This window comes from Elephantulus edwardii, unplaced genomic scaffold (assembly GCF_000299155.1).
Source record: "Elephantulus edwardii isolate Elephantulus edwardi_28Jun2011 unplaced genomic scaffold, EleEdw1.0 scaffold00502, whole genome shotgun sequence".
Taxonomy (NCBI): domain Eukaryota; kingdom Metazoa; phylum Chordata; class Mammalia; order Macroscelidea; family Macroscelididae; genus Elephantulus; species Elephantulus edwardii.
In genome coordinates, this window is record NW_006400252.1 from 315,680 (window position 1) to 337,805 (window position 22,126).

The window sequence follows — 22,126 nt, forward strand, 5'->3', positions numbered from 1 at the left end:
ACAGCTGCTCCTGTGGGATCACAGCTGGGCCTGTGGGGATTACAGCTGCTCCTGTGGGATCACAGCTGCTCCTGTGGTGATCACAGCTGCTCCTGTGGTGATCACAGCTGCTCCTGTGGGGATTACAGCTGTTCCTGTGGGATCACAGCTGCTCCTGTGGGGATTACAGCTGCTCCTGTGGGATCACAGCTGCTCCTGTGGGGATTACAGCTGCTCCTGTGGGATCACAGCTGCTCCTGTGGGGATTATAGCTGCTCCTGTGGTGATCACAGCTGCTCCTGTGGTGATTACAGCCCTGGAACCCTGTCAGGCAGTCCTCTGGTTTACAGGGCTCCTACTAGGATTGTGGGATTGAGTGGAGTCGCAAGAGGTTTTCTTTGTCCCCTGCCCCATTTTCCCATATCTTAAAATTAACAAGAGGCACGAGGTTTTCATTTGAATCATTAAATAAAAGGCTAAATTGAAGGTGACATTTTAGTCAAGGGCAACAGAGGATGATAATTCTACATCTTTTCTCTTTCCTTAAGAAAAAGGTAAACTGGCAAGTCTTGAAGTTGGTAGTGGACCCAGTAAAGACAGAAAAGACTATGCAGTGTTTTTTAGGGGAGTTTTACTTCCTTGGAATTTGTGTAGGAACATAACTAGTTTGTTGTTAGGTGCCATCAAGTTGAGTACTACTCAGCAACCCTGTGAACAACAGATCTGAAGCCTGGTCTAGCTTGTGCCGTCCTCACACTTCTCAACGCACCAGAGCCCATTGCAGCAGTCACCGTCAATCTACCTGGTTGAGGCTCTTTTCTTCTTCAGGGACCCTCTGCCTTTCCAAACTCTCCTAGCAATGTGCTAGAAGGATGTGAGGAGACGCTTTATCATTTTTGCCTCCCAGGAGCCCTGGCTACACTTTCTTTAATAGCTTGTTGTAGACTTTTAAAATTATTTTCCATTCTAGGTCAATGGAATCCAGAAATACCTCCTTATTACTAAACTAATCTTGTGTTTTAGTTCTCTAGGCTTCCTTTCATCTTTCTTTAAGCTAACTCTGAAAGTAGGAGCAGTGGAAGAGAATGATGATCTGTATATAACAAGGGGGCCAAGCAAATTCACAACTAAAAAAAAAGTAGATTTTTTTTCCCCTTCAATTTTTTAATTGTACTTTGAATGAAAGCTTGTTGTTTTGTTGTCAAGTCAGAACCAGCTCATAGTTGATCCTCCATGGGGTTTTCAGAATCAGTTAACTTCATGGGAGATGCCTGCTCATCTTTCTTCAGCAGAGTAGCTGGATTCAAACCACGTGCCCTTGGAATTACAACACAGCTTCTTGCCACTGGGTCACCAGAGCTCCCTTTAAGGGGAATGAAAATCTACAGAGCAAATTAGGTTTTCTTTCAGTAAGGTATACACATTTTGTTTTATGACATTGGTTGACTATACACTTTGGGCTTTTCTTTGGGGTCACAATTTCCATTCATCCCCTGTTCCTGTCTTCTAAGCTTTGTGACCCTTTTGGTTTCCTGTATTTGACTGTGCTGAGGAGTACATTCTCCTAATGTTATTGGCTTGGAGGCCTGTGTGTTGTTTGACTGAAAGTTGGTCCAATAGAGTGAGTTCAGTCTAGACTTAAAGCATGTCTAAGGCCCGTGGTTTTGGGGTTTCTACTAGTCAGTATCACACCTTGGTGGCCTAGAAGCAAGAAGTTACACTGCATCCAAGAAATGGATGGGTAATATCCTTCTGTGCAGTTTGTTCTTGTTTAACATTGAGTGGAAAGTGACCCATAGTTGACCCTCTAGTGGGTTTTCAGAGGCAGTAAATGCTAAGGGAAGAGATTGACCATCCTCCCGTGGAACCACCATGTGGGAAAACTCCTTTAGAATTGCAGCCCAGCTTCTTACCACTATGCTGCCAGAGCTCCCTCACATCCAATTTACTGCCTTTGAAAACGTGCTGGAAGGTCCGTTAGGGGTTGGTTTCAACTTGAGGAGACACACACACACACACACACACACACACACACACACACATGACTATCACACTAGTGACTCTAGTGTTTTTATGATTTTGAATTTTGTTCTGCAAATTTTTTCCTCCCCTCTGTACACAACCTTCTGTTGTCCTCCTCAGAATGAATGGGAGTGGTGCTGAGCGTCATCTAGTTCTGATTTCAGAGTAATGAAGACTGGTTCACAGGCTCCACTAGTCTTTGGACTAATTGTTCCCTTAAGTGTTTTATTTTTCTTTACTCATCTTTCTAAATGAGGAGAGACCAGTAGCTCCATCTTAGATGGCCACACACAAGCTTTTAAGATTCCAGTCATCACCACTGGCTTGCCAAAGTAGGATGTGGGACATTTGTCTTTGTGGACTGTTAGGACAGTTGACGTAAACATGTTCCTTCACACTGTACTCTTTAAAGTCCCCAAGCCTTATGGGCCTAATGATAAGGAATTGTGCTGCCAATCCAAAGGCACCAGGTTTGAATCCACCAGCGACTCTGTGGAGCAAGATGGGCAATCTCATCCCATGAAATTTACAGATTCTGAAAACCCACTAGAGGTTCAACTATGAGTCAGTTTCTACTCAACAGCACAGAACAACAACAAATTTCATAACTCAAACCCTTAAACTGTGTGGTTATGGCTAAGAAGTTTTCAGAACTTTGTCCTCTCTATGTGCTACAGCATTGTTGGAATTATTTGCATCACATATAAATACATGTGTCCAGATATGGAGGTACTTCAAAGACATTTGTCCTCTCACATCTGTTCAACTTTCATGTCGACCCTATGTATTAATACTGTTTTTGAACTTTTCCAACTTATCCCAAATGATGTTTACATTTAATCTCTTATGCATTAAACATTTTCTTGAAGAGTTTCAACATGCAAGGCACTATATTCAATATACACAGTTGTAAACCTGTGTAACACAACTCTTGCCTTCAATAAGCTTAGTATCTTAACAGGAGGTCACCATGCATAAGTGAGTGATATCAACAGACATGATATACATGGGAAGAAGAAACCTGACAGAGTAGAGAGAAAAAGCATGTTATCTAGAGGTTTGAAGATACAATTTTTGAGAAATTAAAGATAAAGCATCTCAGAAAAAAACAGTGGCGCATGAATATTATGTTATAAACTTACATGCCGTCAAGTTGCCTGCAACTCCTAGTGACCCTATGTACAACAGCTCTGAACTCTGCTCTGTCCTAAGCCAACTTTATTGTCTCCGACACACCTATTGCCACTACCCCAGTCACTGAATCAATCCATCTTGTGGGCCTTCCTCTCTTGTGCTGTCCCTCCATCCTTCCAAGCATAATGTATTTCTCCTAAGACTGGTACCTTCTTGCAACATGCCCAGAGTATGTCAGGCAGAGCTTCAGAATTCTTGCCTCCAAGATGCTTTGGGCAGAATATTAAGTGATCCAGGAAGCATTAAAAGAAGATGGAGAGAGTATACAGAGTCATTGTACCAAAAGGAATTGGTAGACACAGAAGAATTTCATGAAACAATGTATGAGCAAGAGACTGTGGTGATAAAGGAAGAAGTTCAAGCTGTTCTGAAGGAATTGTCAAAAACCAAGGCCCCAGGAATTGATGACATACCAATTGACATATTTCAACAAACAGGCACTGGCCTGCATGTGCTCACAAAGTTGTGCCAAGAAATCTGGACGACAACCACCTGGCCTACTGACTGGAAGGGATCTACATAGTATACAATATGATTATATGATTATAAGTGGCCAAAGTGGATTCATTTATTCTCACTAATGCCTAGTATATCAGTATTCATGCGTTTCATTTCATTTTTAACAATTTCCAGTTTTCTAATATTCACGGTACATATGTATAGTTCATGTTCCAATTATTAAACTTTGTTTGTTACTGTTATTCCAACCAGGAGAACAAATGGATATGTCTTGGAGAGGGTGCAGCTGGAATGCTCTTTGGAGGCAAGAATGAGGAGATATATTGTAAATATGAAAGCCTGTAAAAAAAATTAAAAATTTAAAAAAATTCACCTCACATACTTTGGGCATGTTGCTAGGAGGGATTATTCTTTGGAGAAGGACATGATGCTGGGAAGGGTGGAGGGTTGGTGAAGGAGAGGAAGACTCTCAACCAGGTAGCTTGACATAGTAACTGCTGAAATTGGATCTTGTGTGTCAGGAAATCTGAGGATGGCGCAGGACAGGACAGGGTTCAGCTTTTTTGTTCATAGTTGTACTCGACTGAATGACACTTAACAACAGCAATAAGAAATACTGTTGAGTCAGAACTAACCTAGAGGGGACCGTCAAGGGGATTTCAGAAGCAGTAAATCTCAAAGGACGGGTGGATTTGAACCACACGCCTTAGGGTTGGAGGCACAGTTGCATAACTCCCTTCCACTAAACCACCATTGCTCTCTTGGTAAAGTTGAGGGTCAGTGAAGAAAATTAAGGACACTAACAAGTTGGATTGACACCAAGGTTACAACAATGGGCTCAGCTCCACAGTGGTTGTAGGCGAGAACAGGACCAGGGAGTGTTTTGTTCTGTTGCTAGGAGCCAGAACAGACTCCATTGCACCTAATAACAACAGCAATTTCTTGTTTATTGTGTCAGCAATGTAAACTGAGACAGTGAGTCACAGAACTTAGCAGAAGCTCTGTGGTCAGCATCTTCTCTCATCACAGCCTCAAGCAAAAATCTTCCTCTGACATTGGTACATTGGATTTGGACTTACATCCTCCTAAACAAAGAGATGGACAACAGCGTGAGAGACCAGAAGTGTGTAGTGCAAGGCATCACAGAAGTGACTGGGGTTCATATTGAGAGGTGGCTGCGGAAGGGAGGGTTTGATCAGGCAGCTGGGTGTGCAAAGAATGGGAAGGTAGCGGGGAAAGGTAGAGACAAGTCACATGTGCTTGGGGTGGGCGGGCAGTGAATGTATTGGTTATTTCTGTAAGGGAAATGTCTTTCACCTACCAAGGCTACTTGTCTATCAAATATTCTTCTAACAGTGAACATCCAAATTAAGACAAACTAGGAAGAAGGATTGGCTATTCACTTCTGAAATACTAGAAGAAAGATAATTCTAAATAAAATTCTAATATTAATCATGAAGTAACATGATAAAAAAATATTGCTCCTTATTGTGCTAATCTCCAATGAATCTAGCCCTTATTCAGCATCGACTACAGTTTGAATCCACTAGCTGCTCCTGAAAGACAATCTCCCCTCATGCAATTTACTGCCTCTGAAAGCCTTTTGGAAGGTCAGCTGTGGGTTGGTTCCGACTCTCCTGTAAACAACAACAAGAAAAACAACAACAAGAAACTCTGGTGGCGCAGTGGCAAGAAGCTTCATTGCAATCCCAGAGGTTCTTGGCTTGAATCCATCAGCTTTTCAGCAGGAGAAGGATGGACAATCTCCTTCCATGCAGTTAACTGCCTCTGAAAACCTGCTGGAGGGTCAGTGATGGGTCAGTTCTGACTCGATGGTACAGCAACAATACTTCAGCCAGGAGCTTCATTGCTGCTCCGGACAACTTTGCCAGGGCCACTTTTAATGCCATCTCCAAGAACTACAGCCAGACCTATGTAAAGAGACTGTGTTCACCAGGACTCCCTACCAGAAATTCATTGATCATCTTTTAAGGACTAACACCAGAGTCTCTGTGCAAAAGACTTGGGCTCTAGCTGTGTCCACCACACAGTGGTTTTTTAAGATAACAAAATAAAGTGAATTCAAAGTGCAGAAAACCAAAAAATAAAGTGAGTAGTCACACCTTGTCCTGTATTCTAACAGTCATTCATTCCTGCGTAGAGGATTTGGTCCTCTGTGGTGATTATTGCCGACACTTCCCTAAGGATCTGTCTGGGCTCTAAATTTGGATGTTTTCCATCAGCCTTACTCTCTTTGTGGAGCTTGCAAGAACTGAGTAAGTAATGCAACATGCTTGGTTATCAAAACACCTGAATGAGAGGAACAGCTGAAGCACATACTAACTTCCAAAAGTTTTTATATGTTCACCATGAAAGACTCAGCATGGAACCAGCCAGCCTGCTGCCACTGCCCCTTCTACTGCATTTTCTTGGTCAGTAACTCTTCCCCTAAATAACCATTGAGCATCATGTCTTCTATGGTCGGTTTTCCCAGTAGAGTGTTGACTCCAACAGTTGTCACTGCAGATTCAGAAACCCTGTTCCCCACCTTGCTGCTTACCCAGGAACTGGACGTGTCAAGAATATATGGTTTTTACAATCTTTGCCAGCCAGGCCTCTGCTCTGAGCCCTCAATCTGAGGCCCTAAGCTTAGGTCCCGAGGTGGGAGAAGACAAACCTCTCATTGATGTTTGGCAAGAAGGATTAGATGTTTGGGCAGATGGTAGTTTTCCACACTAGATGTGAAGCTGAGGCAATTTCAGGAAGAGTTCCTGCTAACCTCTCATCCTGGTCTTGTAAGTTGCTAAAATGATTAAGATTATAGGTAATGACTTAAGATGCCTTCAAAGCTTCCAGAAATGTCTTCAATTTCCTGATTCCCCCCCCTCCTCAAAAGCCAACAGTAGCTTCCCCTGACTTTCACTTCCCCAGCTCTTCTAATTGTAAGAAAATAAAGCTCCTCCCACTGGGCCAATTGTCAACATCATGACAGATGGAGAAGGCATTGAGATTGTCCACAATTCTATTTTCCTCAAATCCACAATCAACACTCTTGGCACCAGCAGTCAGGAATTCTAAAGACTGAATTTCTTTGGCTCAAGACAGGGCAGGGTTCAGAGCTATTGAACATAGGGGTCGCCTCTTTATTTCCTCTTAGAAATCAGACTGTTCTTGTTACTTTTGCCCATTTGCTCATTCTCTGATGTCCAGTAGGTTTGTTCCATTTTCCATGTAAGCCAGTGACAACTGAAATTTTAAATTTATAAGAAAACTTGAGTCTTGGTATTTTCTAGGCATTTTGTAAGAATTTCCTTGAGGTACTCTCCCTCTCTTAAAAAAACCCCAAAAACCAAACAAACAAAAAATAAAATGAAAGCACCATCAATTAAATGTTTTCATTTATTAGATGTGTTATTGTTGCCATTTTATCTTGCCTTATACCAGAATTGTGACAGAGGGCAATTAGTTTTTGAGACAATGAAGAAAGATAGGAAGGTTGCTTTATTTTACTCCAAGCTTGGCTTGAGGGAAAATTCACACATCCTTCCAGTTTATGAAACAGACAGCGAATCCTAATTAAGCTGGCCAGCAGAAGAAGATCTTCCCCACTCAGATATCGAAGGACTGGAATCTCTTCAGGCTTTGGTAGCTTTCCAGGAAAGAAAAAAGAAAAAAAAAGTCAGGAGTCAGTAAGCAAGATGGTGACCACAGGACTGGGTAAGTGGAGGAGCCACGTCACAGTGACATTTAGAAGGCAGACTCCCTGTGTAAAGTCCAGTCTGGCTAGCTGCAAACAAGGCTGTGGTATTAACCTCATCTACATGAGGAATGAAGTGCCATGGTGGGAACTTGAGAGAATAAAAGCAGATCAGCCCCAATGTGGAAGGGAATCTGAGTATCTTTGAAATCTTACAATTCCTTTAAGTAACTTAACTGGTACATACTGATGGAAAGGAATGGTGAATAGAGTTCTTTCCTTGAAAAATGCTCAGCTGGAGAGAAAGGGGAGCATGGGTTTTGTGGCTTTTTTGTTGGTGGTTTGGTTTTTGTGTGTGTGTTTTTTTTCTGGTTTTGTTTTGTGGTAAGTGCTGGACTGGAGCCTACGTGGCTGACTGGGAAGACAATGAGGGGACACTATTCTTCAGAGCAGGTAACACCTGAACTAGGTTTTCAAGAATGGGAAAGACTAAAATGGTCATCTTCCTAAAGTATATCCATCCTTACCTTCAGAAGACCATTCCAAAAGAACCTTCTTTGGTCTCTGCCATCCTACTTTCTCACAGTCTTTGTAGCTGCTGGAAAGTGGTTGACTCTGGACCGCTTTTCTGAGGTGTTTCCGTATACTGTATCATCAGACACAGCCTTGGAGGACCATTTACCTTACTGGTGTAGGCTAAATATGAACAGAACTACTCCTGCTTACCCGCAGAACACCTAAGGATTAATATATGACCTCTCTCTGCTTCCCCTCTGCTTCAGAGAATCACGAAGTTTGGTGGGTGGAAAGAGAGGGTGAAGAAATTAGGATAGATCTAATAGGGACTTTAAATGATGGGGTGAGAGTGGGCATAGATCAATGGTGATTGATTTTCTAGAACACAGTGTATGCACATGATCATATGAAACACAATGTGAAAGAGGGAATGTGTAAAACACAATGTACATGAATGAAGTACACTGTATATGAGTTTTGTATGCAAACCAATAAGAAATTTTTAAAAAAGAAGAAAAGATGAGAGAAAAATGGAGACAGACAAGATAGATGAACAACAAATAATAGAATTCCTTGACGTCCTCTTCAACTCCAAAGCCCGTAAAATGGCAAAAGACTTTTAAAGAGTTTACTTAAAGTTTAATTAAAGAGTTTAAAGAGTTAATTAAAGTTTAATTAAAGAGTTATAATACAAGAATGGTGTTTATCAGCAGAAGAAATTTTGAGGAATTACCGAAAATCAGAAAACAGATCAGGTCCATGTCTTTAGAATGTGAAACCATCAAATGAAACCACCACCCCCTAAACACACCCAAAATCAATAGAAACAAGATCCGGGAGAGGACACAAAGTAACAGTATAGCAAGAGTATAGTTAACAGCTTTCATTTCTTAACCACAAAGCTTCAAAATACATGAAGGAAAAAGTAATAGATATTGATAGAAGAAAATAGGAACATAATTCTATGTAGAGACCTTTCATACCTTTCTCATAATTGAAATAATTTAAAAACAAAGGCTATAGAAAGAGGTTATAAATAGAGTAATTAGACAAAAATAATTATGTGATGACTTTTTTTGTGTATATCAAATATCTGTGGAACATTAAAAAACTGATAACCAACTACAAAGATATCTATTCCAACAGAAAGGGGAGGGGAATGCAGGCCATTTTCTCTGAACATTTAGATGTTAACACAAAAAAGACAATCAAATTATTCTAACTGAAGAATTAAAATATGGAAATAATACATTATGTAGATTGAAAGAAACCAAGTACTATGTTTTGGAAAAGGTCTATATTTGTTCCCATCCCAAAGAAGGGTGACCCAACTGATTGTGGAAACTACAGAACAATAGCATTGATTTCACATGCAAGCAAGATTCTGCTGAAGATCATCCAAAAACTATTAGAACAGCACATCAGCAGAGAACTGCCGGAAGTCCAGGCTGGGTTTAGAAGGGGTCGTGGTACTAGGGATATTGTAGCTGATGTTAGATGGATCTTAGCTGAAAACAGAGAATACCAGAAGAATGTCTATCTGTGTTTCATTGCTTATGCAAAGGCATTTGACTGTGTGGATCATAACAAACTGTGGCTGACTCTGAGAAGAATGGGAATCCCAGAACATTTAATCGTGCTAATTCGAAACCTATACTTGGACCAAGAGGCAGTCGTCAGAACAGAGCAGGGCAACACTGCATGGTTCAAAATTGGGAAGTGTGTACGTCAGGGATGTGTCCTATCTCCATACTTTTTCAACCTGTATGCAGAGCAGATTACTGAGAGGCTGGGCTCTATGAGGAGACGCGTGGCGTTAGGACTGGTGGACGATCTATCAACAATCTGCGTCATGCAGATGACACAACCTTGCTCGCTGAAACTGAGGAGGACCTCATGCACTTACTGCAGAGAGTCAAGGACTGCAGCCTTCAGTATGGACTGAGGCTCAATGTCAAGAAGACAAAGATTCTCACCACTGGACCAATCGGTAGCATCAGGATGGATGGATGGATGGATTGTTCACAGCTTCAGTTTGCTCGGCTCCACAGTCAACACTCTCGGCACCAGCAGCCAGAAAATCAAAAAACGTATTGTGATGGGAAAGTCTGCGTTTAGGGACCTCTCTAAAGTACTCAAGAGCCACAGTGTCTCTCTGGAGACGAAGGTGCGCCTGATAACAGGCCATGGTCTTTGCAATCACTTGTTATGCATCAGAGAGCTGGACAATGAATTGATACCTTTGAGCTGTGGTGCTGGAGAAGAGTATTGAATGTACCATGGACTGCCAAGAAAACAAACAGATTCATCCTAGAGAGTGTTAAACCAGGCTACTCCTTGGAGGCAAAGATTCTGGGGCTTCGTCTGACAGCCTTTGGACATGTTGCAAGGAGAGACAGGTCTTTGGAGAGGGACATCATGCTGGGTAGAGTAGAGGGACAGCGCAGGAGGGGAAGACTCTCTATGAGGTGGATTGATTCAGTGACTGGGGTAATCGGGATGGGTGTGTCAGAGGCAATGCAATTGGCACAGAATAGAGCAGGGTTTAGGGCTGCTCTACATAGGGTCGCTATGAGTCGCAAACGACTCGACGGCACATAACAACAACAACAACAACAAGTGATTTAAAGGACCCTCTAAGTAACACATTTGAAGGTATTGAGGGAGTAGCCATGTGCTCAATAAGAACAGCAAGGAATAGGTCTCAATGTTTTAGAAACATTGAAGAGACCAGTGTGGATAGAGCATGTTGAGTGAGAGAAAAATAATAAAGAGAAACTGTTAAAAGGAGATCCAAACCATGCATGGCACTACAGGCCTTTTAGAGAATTTTACTCGGGGCTGGGGGGAGGGGGGAAGTGCATTTTTCAGTACAGTATTGGGTTAGAATAGACTAGGACCCTGGATGAGCAGATTTAGGGAGAGTCACACAGAGATCTCTAATGATTCTAGCAGTAACTAGACTGGGTCCAATAAAGGAATCAAAAAGTCATGGTTTTGAAAAGAAGTTAGTACATTCTGAGTATGCTAATAGAATTCTTCAGAGTCTACACTTTCTCTCACACACGGACCCCACCCCCCCCAAGGTGGGGGAGGGGGGAGAGAGAAAGAAAGAGAGAGAGGAGAGAGAGAGAGAGAGAGCCATATCTATGTGGTTTTAGCTACTATTACATCATTTACTGAGTAAATTCACTGTGAATGCTTTGCATTCTCACTAAAATGTCAAGACAATCAAAAAGGTTTGTTATAGATTATATATAGCTCTATTTTCTAGATGACGAAAGTGAAGCTCAAGTTCATTCAGTTAGCGAAGTGACAGAACTGAAGTCCATGTAGATTACTACCATGCAGTACTACAGTTGAGTACTCTGAACCATCCCCCATGCTGGAATTCATATAAAGGCACTGGTAGGACAGAAATTGTGGCCTCTAAGAGATCGTTATCCAGAGGAAAAGTCAGCCAAAATGTTAACTACAGTAGCTCAGTCCACAAGTGCAAGGAGATGAATACATGGAAAGCTCAGACAAGGGCACGGCCCAGCCAAACTGGGCAAAGGACGCAGAGATCTACGAAGACTCTTTAAGGCGATAGGGTTTATCTTTCGTCTTGACTATTGAACTCTAGGTCTCTTGATTCAGTCCAGGCCTTTCTATTTTAAGATGGAGAAAAACAAACAGTTCAAGATGCCAGAACCAAACCTCCAGAGCAGCACTACATATCGCAGAGCTAACACACAAGAGATGTGTTCCAAATTCGAACTCAAAGGGATTCCTGAGGAGGAAGGGACAAAATACTAAGCAGACCACTTCTTTCATAAGAAACTTACTAGATATTTTCCCACTGAATTCCAAAGTCTTTAGGGGTTAGTTGAGTGTTCTCAAGTATAATCTATCCATAATAACACAACTAAAACGACTGTGCTCAAAAAACCCCCCACAAAACCCAAAAACAAAACCCACAAAAACAAACAAAACCCAAAAACTACTGCCCTCATATTTTTCTAAAGACTTTAATTATCCTTAAAAATGTACTTACCTTCACTTTGGTTCCAACACTAATTTTTGCTTGTTGTCCCATTGCTAGAAAACGGATGAAAATTTTGTCTTGTTCTAAGATTCGAACTCCAACATAGTGGTTCAAAGCCAGAAAGACTGGTTTAAATATAACAAAGGGTGTAGAAGCAACAGAGCTTGACCAATTCCAAGTCCTTATTCTGTTGCCTGCTTGATCTAAACATTGACCTCCTAAGATATTGATGCAGACCCTGGGCAAAAAGTAAATGGAAAAGTCATATGTAGCAAGACTGCATTTTAACCCTAGTATTGGTCTATCACTTGCTAGTGGAGGAAAAGTCATGCTAGCCAACAGTACATGACTGGTGGAGAAACGCAGACAATCTTAGCAGTAATAATATTGTTATTGTTGTTGTTATATGCTGTCAAGTTGCTTGCGACTCATAGCAACCCAATGATAAACAGCTCTGAACTCTGCTCTATCCTGAGCCAACCCTATCGTCTCTGACACATTCATCCCCGTTACCCTAGTCACTGAGTCAATCTATCTCATCTAGGGTCTTCCTATTTTGTGCTCTCTCTTGATCTCCCCAAGCATGATGACCCTCACCATGAACTCAGCCCTCCACTCTTCTGAGCATGGTGTCTTTCTCCAAGGATTGGTGCCTCCTGGCCACGTGCTCAAAATATGAGAGACAGAGCTTCAAAGTCCTAGCCTCAGGGAGAAACTTAGTTTCACCTCACCAAGATGGACCTATTTGTTTTCTTGGTGGTCCAGGTTATGTTTAAGACTCTTCTCTAGCCCCACAACTGAAAGGCACCGATTCTTCTTCTGTCATCCTTAGTCATTGTCCAGCTCTCTGATGCATAGCAAGTAATAGCAAAGACCCTCAACTGGATCAGGTGAATGTTAGTCTCCAGACTGACATCGTTGCTTCTAAGTAGTCTGGAGAGGTCCCTGACAGCAGATTTACCTGATTGTTATCTTTAAAAAAAAACAGATCGCAGGTCCTTTCTTCTGTGATGCTGAGGAATGGGTTTAAATCTTCAACATTTAGGTTAGTAGTTGGGCAAGAAACCATTTGTAACCCTCAAGCACCTAACTCATAGTGAGTGACCTTGGAGGCAGAGGAAAGCTGCTGTAAAGTTTTGCCAGCCTGTATGTAAATCTTGATGGAAGCAAATGGCCTTATTTTTTCCTCCTGGAGTGAATGATGGGTTCAAATGGCTGATCTTTTAGTGAGTAGTTGAGAGCTTTAACCATGATCTCACTGATACTTCTGTAAAATGAAGACCAGTGGGCGTGAATGTTGGGGACAGCAGAAGGAGCCTCCATACAACATGGCCAATCTCCTCCAGTGTATTTTACTGCCTCTAAAAACCCACTGCAAGGTCAGCTATCGGTTGATTCTGACTTGCTGGTATACAACAACAACAATCTTATTGGGGAAATTTTGTTTTTATCTTAAAATTTAGGTGAAAATAATAAGCTAAAATTATCTAGATTAAATCAGTCCTTTGCTCTCTAGTTAAGAACAGGCTTCTATCCCGCTGACTCTGTCTTAATAAAATATCTCACTTTTTAAGGTTTTCATTATTGTTGTCCTAGATCAGCAGTTTCTTTATAAACCTGACTTTTACTTATTTTTGCACATGAGAATGATAACATTAGCAAATTACACACTGTTAACTTGCTACATGATACGTAATAATAGCAATTGTTATCGTATGTGCCTTTGAATTGACTGTGACTCATAGCGAGCCTAGGAACAACATATCCAAACCCTGTCCTGTACTGTTGTGAGGCTATCTTCACCGTCTCTGACACACTTGAGCACATTGTTACAGTTCTGTGATACTCGATTTTGTTGATGGTCTTCCACCTTTCCAAGTATGATCTCCTTTTCTAAGGACTTGTCCCTCTTAACAATATGCAGAAAACTCACCACCCAAGAAAATCTCTAGATAGTTCTCAGTGCAGTGCCCTGAAACACTAATATGCCAGAACCAGATGACTTATTTGCATTTAATAAACATTCTTTGAGTCTAGTAGTGAAGAGTCAAAAATATGCCCTCAAGAACTTGAGTCCAGCAGTAGAGACAGACTTGCTATATCAAAAGTACACAGAAGGTTCTATGAGAGTGTCAAGAAGGTCATGTCAGAGTGCCCAGGAATTCTGCTGGTAAATGGAAGGAGATTAATGAAAGAAGGAAGTTTCCTACGAATCAATCACTATCTGATGACAATTAAGATAATGCTTTGGTAAATAAAATTATTTTGGTTGCTACAGTGTTGATTCTGACTCCTGGCAATTATATGTACCCTATATATGATCAGGTATAGTGGAATTGTTATTGAGTCTCGAGAGTAAGTTGATATTTAAAAATATACCTGCTGTTAATAAATTGACCAAGAAGCCTATTGGTTAGGACTAAAAAACCACAAACGTGCCACTGAATTTCAAGTTTGTCAATTATATTGGCAGTATTCAAAGTTTGTAGATTATTGGCAATTTCTCAAGATGAGATTGTTATGCCTAAAAATATCTTGAAGGGAGAGATTATTTCCAAAAAGCTTGAAAAGCTTAAATCATGTGTGAAGGTAGAATCTGAATTTCGTTTTGCCAGATGTAACAAAATATGAATTAATGAAGTTTATATTTACATAAATGCAACGAGGATCTTAAGGTTTTAGTAGATTTTGTTTGTATGTTGTCATTATTGAATTTAGCCACAGGAAGCTTCCTTACCCACTGCATCCAGACAGCATCAACTGTAGATTGTAAACTGCACTGGAGGAGATTCCCTGCTTTTCCTCCTCAGAGCCATCAGTGATTGTGAACCCATCAGAGAGGGTCAGTCTTCCAGTTAGTAGTGACACTCCGTGGACTATGTCACCAGAGCTTCCTGGAAGCTTATTAGTTAGTACACGTTGTTGAGTTCTCTGATTCCGATCTGGCCTACAGCTGACCCTCAGGTGGGTTTCCAGAGGTAGTTAGTTGCACAGGAGGAGATTGCCTGTCCTTCTCCCATGGAACAGCTGCTACGAATGGTGTGCCTTCTGGACTGCAGCACAGCTACTTGCTACTATCTAAAATTTTAAAAAAAAAATCTATTCTTTCCATTGGCAAAATTATTGCTCTAGATGAGGTTGGTTGTTGTATGTTTTGTTGTGAGCTGTTGAGTCAGACGTGACTCATACCGACTCCATCAGGTATTCTGAAGCAGTAAATTGTACAGGAGGAGATTGTCCATCCTTCCCCCAGAGCAGCTTGATAGATTTGAATCAAGTGCCTTTGGGATAGCAGTGCAGCTTCTTACCATTAGGCCACCAGAAATCCCTTCCTATAGATAGGGTTGTTGTTGTTGTTGTTGTTGTTGTTGTTGTTAAGTGCCGTCGAATCGCAGGCGACTCATAGTGACCCTGTAAAGGAGAGTCCTCAACGCTTGGGTGCCTCTCATCCTCTCTCCAGGTTCATAGGGTTTCAGGAGCAAGCTACTCCTGCTTCTAAGCTTGTTCTAATCGGGGAGTTTCACCCAACACTGTCCGCCATGGGTAACCAACCATTAATGCATTTGACACATTATTAGAACACTGACTTTCATAATGACAAACTGTATAGATTCAGATCCCAAATCCATAAGTGGACAGTATTATTTATCTAGAGGGGTTTTCCATTCTGAATCACATTTGTGATACAGAAATAAGGTGGCAAGAAAAATATAATGAGCTTTACTTTTTTTAAAAAAAATTGGATTTGGAGTTTTTTATCTGAGAAGCATAAAGGATTACAAGATTTCTTTAATTGGATCCAGGCTGAAAGTAAAAAAATACCAGAAAAATGTCTATTTTTTATTGTCTATGCGAATGCATTTGACTGTGTGGATCAAAACAAATTATGGCTAACACTGAGGAGAATGGAAATCCCAAAATACTTAATTGTGCTCATGTGAAACCAATACCTAGACAAAGAGGCAGTTGAGTGAAGACAGCAAGGGAACACTGCATGTTTTAAAATGAAGAAAACTAATGTGAATGAAGGAAGCTCTTATGAATAGTAGTAAGAAGCTGTGCTGCAATCACAAAGGCACCCAGTTAAAAGCTATCCTGTTCCTTGGGAGCAAGAAGTGCAACCTTCTCCTGTGTGATCAACTACCTCTGAAAACCTGCCAAAGGGTTGGTTCTGACTTGAAGGTACACAACAACAGCAATGTGAATGAAGGAATGTGTGAAACAAAATGTATATGAATGAACTACAATGTATACATATTTTGTATGCAAACCAATATAAAGTAAAAATAAATTTAAAAAAACAAGAAAGAAGTGTGTTAGGGCTGTATTATTTCTCCATATCTATTCAATCTGTGTGCTGAGCAAATTACTCAAGAAGCTGGACTCTGAAGAAAAATGTGGCATCAAGATCAGAGGAAGACTTATCAGTATTCTGTGTTATGCAGATTACACAACGTTGCTTGCTAAAAGTGAAGAGGACTTGAAGCAATTGTTACAGAAGATCAAAGAACACAGCCTTAAATATGGATTGTATCTAACTAAACATCAAGAAAAAAATTCTTATCACTCAATTTATAGGCAACATTAAGATGGATGGAGAAAAGATTGAAGTTGTCAATAATTTCATCATCCTTGGACCCACAATCAATATTCTTGGTAGTCAGGAAATTGGATGTCTTGCATTGGGAAAGTCCGTAAACCTCTACAAATTAATGAGGAGCAACGACGTCAGTTTGAGGTCAGACCTCTCTAAATTATTGAGAAGCAATGATGTCAATCTGAGGACTAAGGGACCATGGTCTTTCTGATCACTTGCTATGCATTTGAGAACTGGACAATGAATAAGAATGATGGAAAAATTATTGGTGTGTATGAGCTATGGTGTTGGAGAAGAGCACTGAATATCTCACAGACTACTAAAAGAAGAAAACAAACCTCAAATATGTCTTGGATGCTCTTTGGAGACAAAGATAGTACTTTGGGCATGTTGCTAAGAGAGACCATTCCTTGGAGAGGGATATCATGCTTGGAAAAGTGGAGGGCTGGTGAGAGAGAGGAAGACACTCAACTAGGTTGATCGACAAAGTGACTGCAGCAATGGGCTCAAGTATGTCAGGAAGTGTGAGAATGGCACAGGATAAGTCAGGGTTTGTATCTGTTGTTCGTATTCAACTCAATGACACTTAACAACATCTGAAAACCATTACCTACAACTTTCTTAAAGCATTGTTATTTTTAACCACTAAAAGGAAAAAGAAATTACACATTCACACAAAAATGAACTCCAACACAAAGTCCCCAGAAGAGAAGGAAGTCATAAGCCTACCAGATATTTCCATTAGGGTGATAGCAGGAAATTCTGCCAGAGGAATCCAGCAGTGCCAGGATGGCGGGTTTGGTGATACTGTCTTCTTGGATTATACAGGTGAAGCCCTTGACCTTGTTGGGCACTCGGATAATGGCTAGGTTTCCAGATGGATAGCTGAGATCAGATAAGGTCATCTGAATTGTTCTATAGGCCATTGATGATACCAAGAATAAATTCAACTTATGAAAAAGCCCAAAGAAACTGTAAAAGATTATGAAAATTGGTGATACATTTTAATTCCAAAAGGATTTTAAATGTTTTATGTGCATCAGGAGTGTTGGTAGGACAGTAGTTACAGAGTGTTGAGCTGCTAAGAAAAGATTAATGTCTTAAGCCCACCTATGGCTCTGACATTGTGAGGGAGAAAGATGGGGCTGACTGCTTCTGTAGGGATTCACAGACTTGGAAACCCTCTGGGATCATCCTAGTCTATCGTACAGGGCCACTGTGCCTCAGATTTCACTTGGTAACAAATGGGTTTGGGTTTGATGGGTTTTTTGTCTTTTTTAGTTATGTGAATAAAAATATATTTGAGATGCTAATTACAAGCATATTACAAGCAAACTGGACCTAAGAATATTGTAAAAGGCAATATACCATGGAACTGAGTTAAACCATGCAATCTCCATTTAACATTTGAATATCTGTGTGATACACCATATTGACTGGATATAGGATGAGACCCACAGGATCATCTCCACTTGTGTAGAAAAGGCATTTGGCAAAATACATTATGTTTTCATACTAAGAACGGTTAATTGGAACTGGAAGGGAACTTTCTCCACCTGGGAAAGGGCAGCTATGAAAATGACACAATTAATATTTTTAAAAAATATTTTTTCCTTAAGGTCCACAGCTATCAAGTCAATTCTGACTCATACTGACTCTATCACATGATGGAGTAAAACTGCCCTTTACAGTTTTCCAAGAGTGTAAGCCTACTGTAGAAACAGATTGCTTACTTTTTCTTCAATAGAGCGGATTTTAACTGAAAATCTTTGGATTAGCAGCCCAATACTTAATCCAGTACACCACTAAAGCCAAGAACTGAATAAAAAATGTCCATTCTTACCACTTCTCTTCAAACTTATTTGGATGTTCTAGTTAGGGCTATTTATTAAACAAGGAAAATTAGAACAAGGCATCCACATGAGAAAATGAAAATTTCTGTTTGCAGATGACATCTCTTGGGTGAATTGAAAATACTAAGGAGTCCATAAAACAATACCTTAGAACTAATGAGCAAGCTTGGACACAGAATGAATATAAAAATATTTTTTTACATATACTATCAATGAAAATTCAGAAAATGAAAGTTTAAAAATGTCATTTGTAATAGTATTAAAAAGAACAAAATATGTTGAAGATGATTCACAATCTCAGTTAATATTCAATCCATAGTGAAACTGATCAGAAGCACTGAAATAAGTAAAAACAGATGGATCAGAAATAACATGAAACAAAAATTAAGCACAATCTTCAAGGCAGTTAAGAAAAATTAAAACCAAGTCATGAAAAACTAACTAATAATAAAAACGAGGCTGCTGCTGTGATGTGCTGTTGAGTAGACTACAACTCACAGTGACTCTATGAACAATGAATCTGAACCTTGCTCTAACCTGAGCAATCTCACCATCTCTGACACACCTGACCTCATTACCTCAGGCACTGAGTCAATCTATCTCCTGCATAGTCTTTCTTTACTACACTGTCTCTCCACTCTCCCAACTATGATGTCCCTCTCCAAGAACTGGTCCCTCTTTGCAATATGCCCAAAGTATGTCAGATGGAGCCTCCAAGGAGCAGCCTGGTTTCATCATCTCTAGGACAAACATGTTTGTTCTTCTAGCAGCCCATGGTATATTCAGTACTCTTCTCCAGCAACACATCTCAAAGGCATCAATTCTCCTTATTCATTGTCCAGCTTTCTGATGCATAGCAAGTAATTGTAAAGATCATGGCCTGGATCAGGTGCACCTTAATCTCCAGACTGGCATCGTTGCTCTTCACTACTTTGGAGAGGTCCCTGAAAGCAGACTTCCTCAACGCAATTCATCTTTTGATTTCCTTGTTGCTGGTATCAAGAGTATTGGTTGTGCAGCCAAGCAAACTAAAGCTGTTAACAATCTTAATCTCTTCATCTATCATGATACTGCCAATCAGCCCAGTGGTGAGAATCTTTGTTTTCTTGATGTTGAGCTTCAATCCATATTGAAGGCTTCAGTCCTTGATCTTCCGCAGGAGGCTCTTCCTCCGTTTCAGCAAGCAGGGTTTTGTCATCTGCATAACACAGACTGTTGACAATTCTTCCTCCAATATTAATGATATTGTTCAATAATTTCCACACTCTGTAAAGTCAACTTTCTTTGGAATGGGAACAAATATGGATCTCTTCCAGTCATTTGGCTAGGTGGTTGTACTCCAGATTTCTTGGCACAACTCGGTGAGTGCATCCAGGGAAGCGTCTATTTGTTGAAATACGTCAATTGGTATTCCATCAAATCCTGGGGTCTCGTTTTTTTGCCAATTCCTTCAGAGCAGCTTGAACTTCATTACCACAGGCTCTTGTTCATACGTTGTTTCATTACATTCTTGAGTGTCAGCCAATTCCTTTTTGGTACAGTGGCTCTGTACACTCCTTCCATCTTTTAATGCTTCCTGAATAATTTAATATTCTGCTCAAAGCATCTTTAAGTATTGCAACTTGAGATTTGAATTTGTTCTTCAATTCTTTAAGCTTAAGAAATGCTGAGCCAGTTCAGTGCTTTTAATTTTCTGATTCCAGCTCTTTGCACATTTCATTATACTACTTTACTTTGTTTTCCTAAGCTGCCATTTGGAATCTTCTGTTCAGCTCCTTAATGTCTTGATTTCTTCCCTTTGCTTTGGCTTCTCAGCACTGTAGTGCAATATTCGTAGTCTCATAGGATGTCCATATTGGTCTTTTCTTCTTTCTCTGTCTCTGTAATGACCTTTTGTGTTCTTCATGGATGACGTTCTTGATATCTTCCCACACCTTATCTGGTTTTCGCTCATTTGTATATGCAAGACCTCAAATCTGTTCCTGAGATAGTTTTAAATTTCATCTGAGATAGACTCATGGCCAAATTTTGATTCCTGTGAATTTGATTTAACCTTCTTTAGCTTGAACTTGAACTTGCATATGGATAGCTCGTGATCTGTTCCACAATTAGTACCTGGCCTAGTTTTCACAGCTGATTTTGAGCTTCTCTAGTGACTCTTTACACAGATGTAATTTATCTGATTCCTATGCATACCATATCAAAGGAAATCCATATGTAGAGTCTGTTTTTATGTTTCTTATAAAAATATTTCCAATGAACAAATCATTGACTGTACAGAATTGTCATTCTATCTCCGGCCTCATTTTTGTCACCAAGTCCATGTTTTCTGACTACTGATCCTTCTCTTCCCTGTTCCCAACTTTTGCATTCCAGTCACTGATGGTGTATTTCTATATTTATTACTTGTTAAATAGTGTAACATTATTTATTCTGGGGTTGCATTATGGACGCCAATCTGAGTGTTCTCAACTTGGTTAATGTGAAGAAAGGGGAGAAGGATATCCTAAGACTGACTGATACTACTGTGCCTTGTAACTTGAGGCCCAAAAGAGCCCGCAGAATTTGCAAACTCTTCAGTATTTCTAAGGAAGATGATGTCTGTCACTAAATTGTGAGAAAGCCACTGAACAAAGAAAGTAAGAAACCCAGGACCAAAGCGCCCAAGATCCAGCATCTTGTTACTCCACGTGTCCTGCAGCACAAGCATGAGTGCATTTCACTGAAGAAATAGCGCACTAAAAAGAATAAGGAGGAGGCTACAGAGGACGCTAAGCTTTTGGCCAAGAGACTGAAGAGGCCAAAGAAAAACGCCAGGAGCAGAATGTCAAGAGACGGAGGCTGTCCTCTTTGAGAGCTTCTACCTCCAAATCTGAATCCACCATGCCATCAGGTAAAATCCAGGTGTATAGTCTGAATTTATGTTTCTTATAAAAATATTTTCAACTAATAATCATTGATTGTACAGAATTCTGTCATTCTATCTCCCGTCGCATTTTCGTCACCAAGTCCATGTTTTCAGACGACTGATCCTTCTTTCCAGTTCTCAACTTTTGCATTCCAGTCACTCATGGTATATTTATTGCATGTTAAATCGTTATAACATTCTTTATTGTATCATATGTAGTGAAGATGAAACCATTTTGCATAATTATTTGAAGAAATGATTTAAAAGCACTATACATATGATCAGAGAGAGAAATAAGGGAAGATGTTAAAATTCTTTTTTGGTCACACAATTTGATGGCTAAGAGGGAAAAGTGAGTAAAATAAATGGGAAAGATCCGGTTTGGAAAACAATGTAAGTAAACCAGTATAAAAGAAAGATTTCATTTAAAAAAGCATTCTTTTTTGGGTGTGGAAGGTTCTATGTTTTTCTTTATGTGTCCCTGTCTTGTATTTTTTTTTACCTTTCTTTTTGTGAAGCAAAAAATACGTAGAAATAAAGGATACAATATTTGTGTGGATCCATCAGGAAATGACGTCAGAAACTTGCTCCCGTGTTTGTAGTTCTTCTCTAAGAGCTCGTTTTCCATGAGAGTCTAGACACGGTGGGAACAAAGGGAGACTCAGCTGTTAATGGTTTCCGATACAAGACATTAATGGCAACGGAAATCTGAGTGCTAGGGAGTGATGGGAAGGGCTCTTCATTTACTATGTTGGCCATGCTTCGGAGACAGGAAGACCATTTACAAATTGTGAAGATTGCCCCAACCTCTGCAGCAAAACTTGACACAGCTTTCCTGGTAGAAAATAACATCACATTCTATTTGAACTTTCCC

At 40.2% G+C, this 22,126-nt stretch overlaps 1 protein-coding gene across 1 annotated transcript in view; it reads right to left on the reverse strand.

The window, feature by feature from the left end:
- Positions 1–7,054: 7,054 nt before the first annotated feature.
- The window catches only part of FAM194A (family with sequence similarity 194, member A), a gene marked incomplete at its 3' end in the record, with an annotated part of 62,569 nt that continues 47,497 nt past the window's right edge, over positions 7,055–22,126 (reverse strand). Inside the window, exons 8-11 of the mRNA XM_006903058.1 lie at positions 21,798–21,875; positions 17,221–17,376; positions 11,904–12,132; positions 7,055–7,303 (exon numbers count right to left, since the gene is read on the reverse strand). Of these exons, the coding sequence (XP_006903120.1) occupies positions 7,055–7,303; positions 11,904–12,132; positions 17,221–17,376; positions 21,798–21,875 (712 nt within the window). The remainder of the gene's footprint in view (positions 7,304–11,903; positions 12,133–17,220; positions 17,377–21,797; positions 21,876–22,126) is intronic.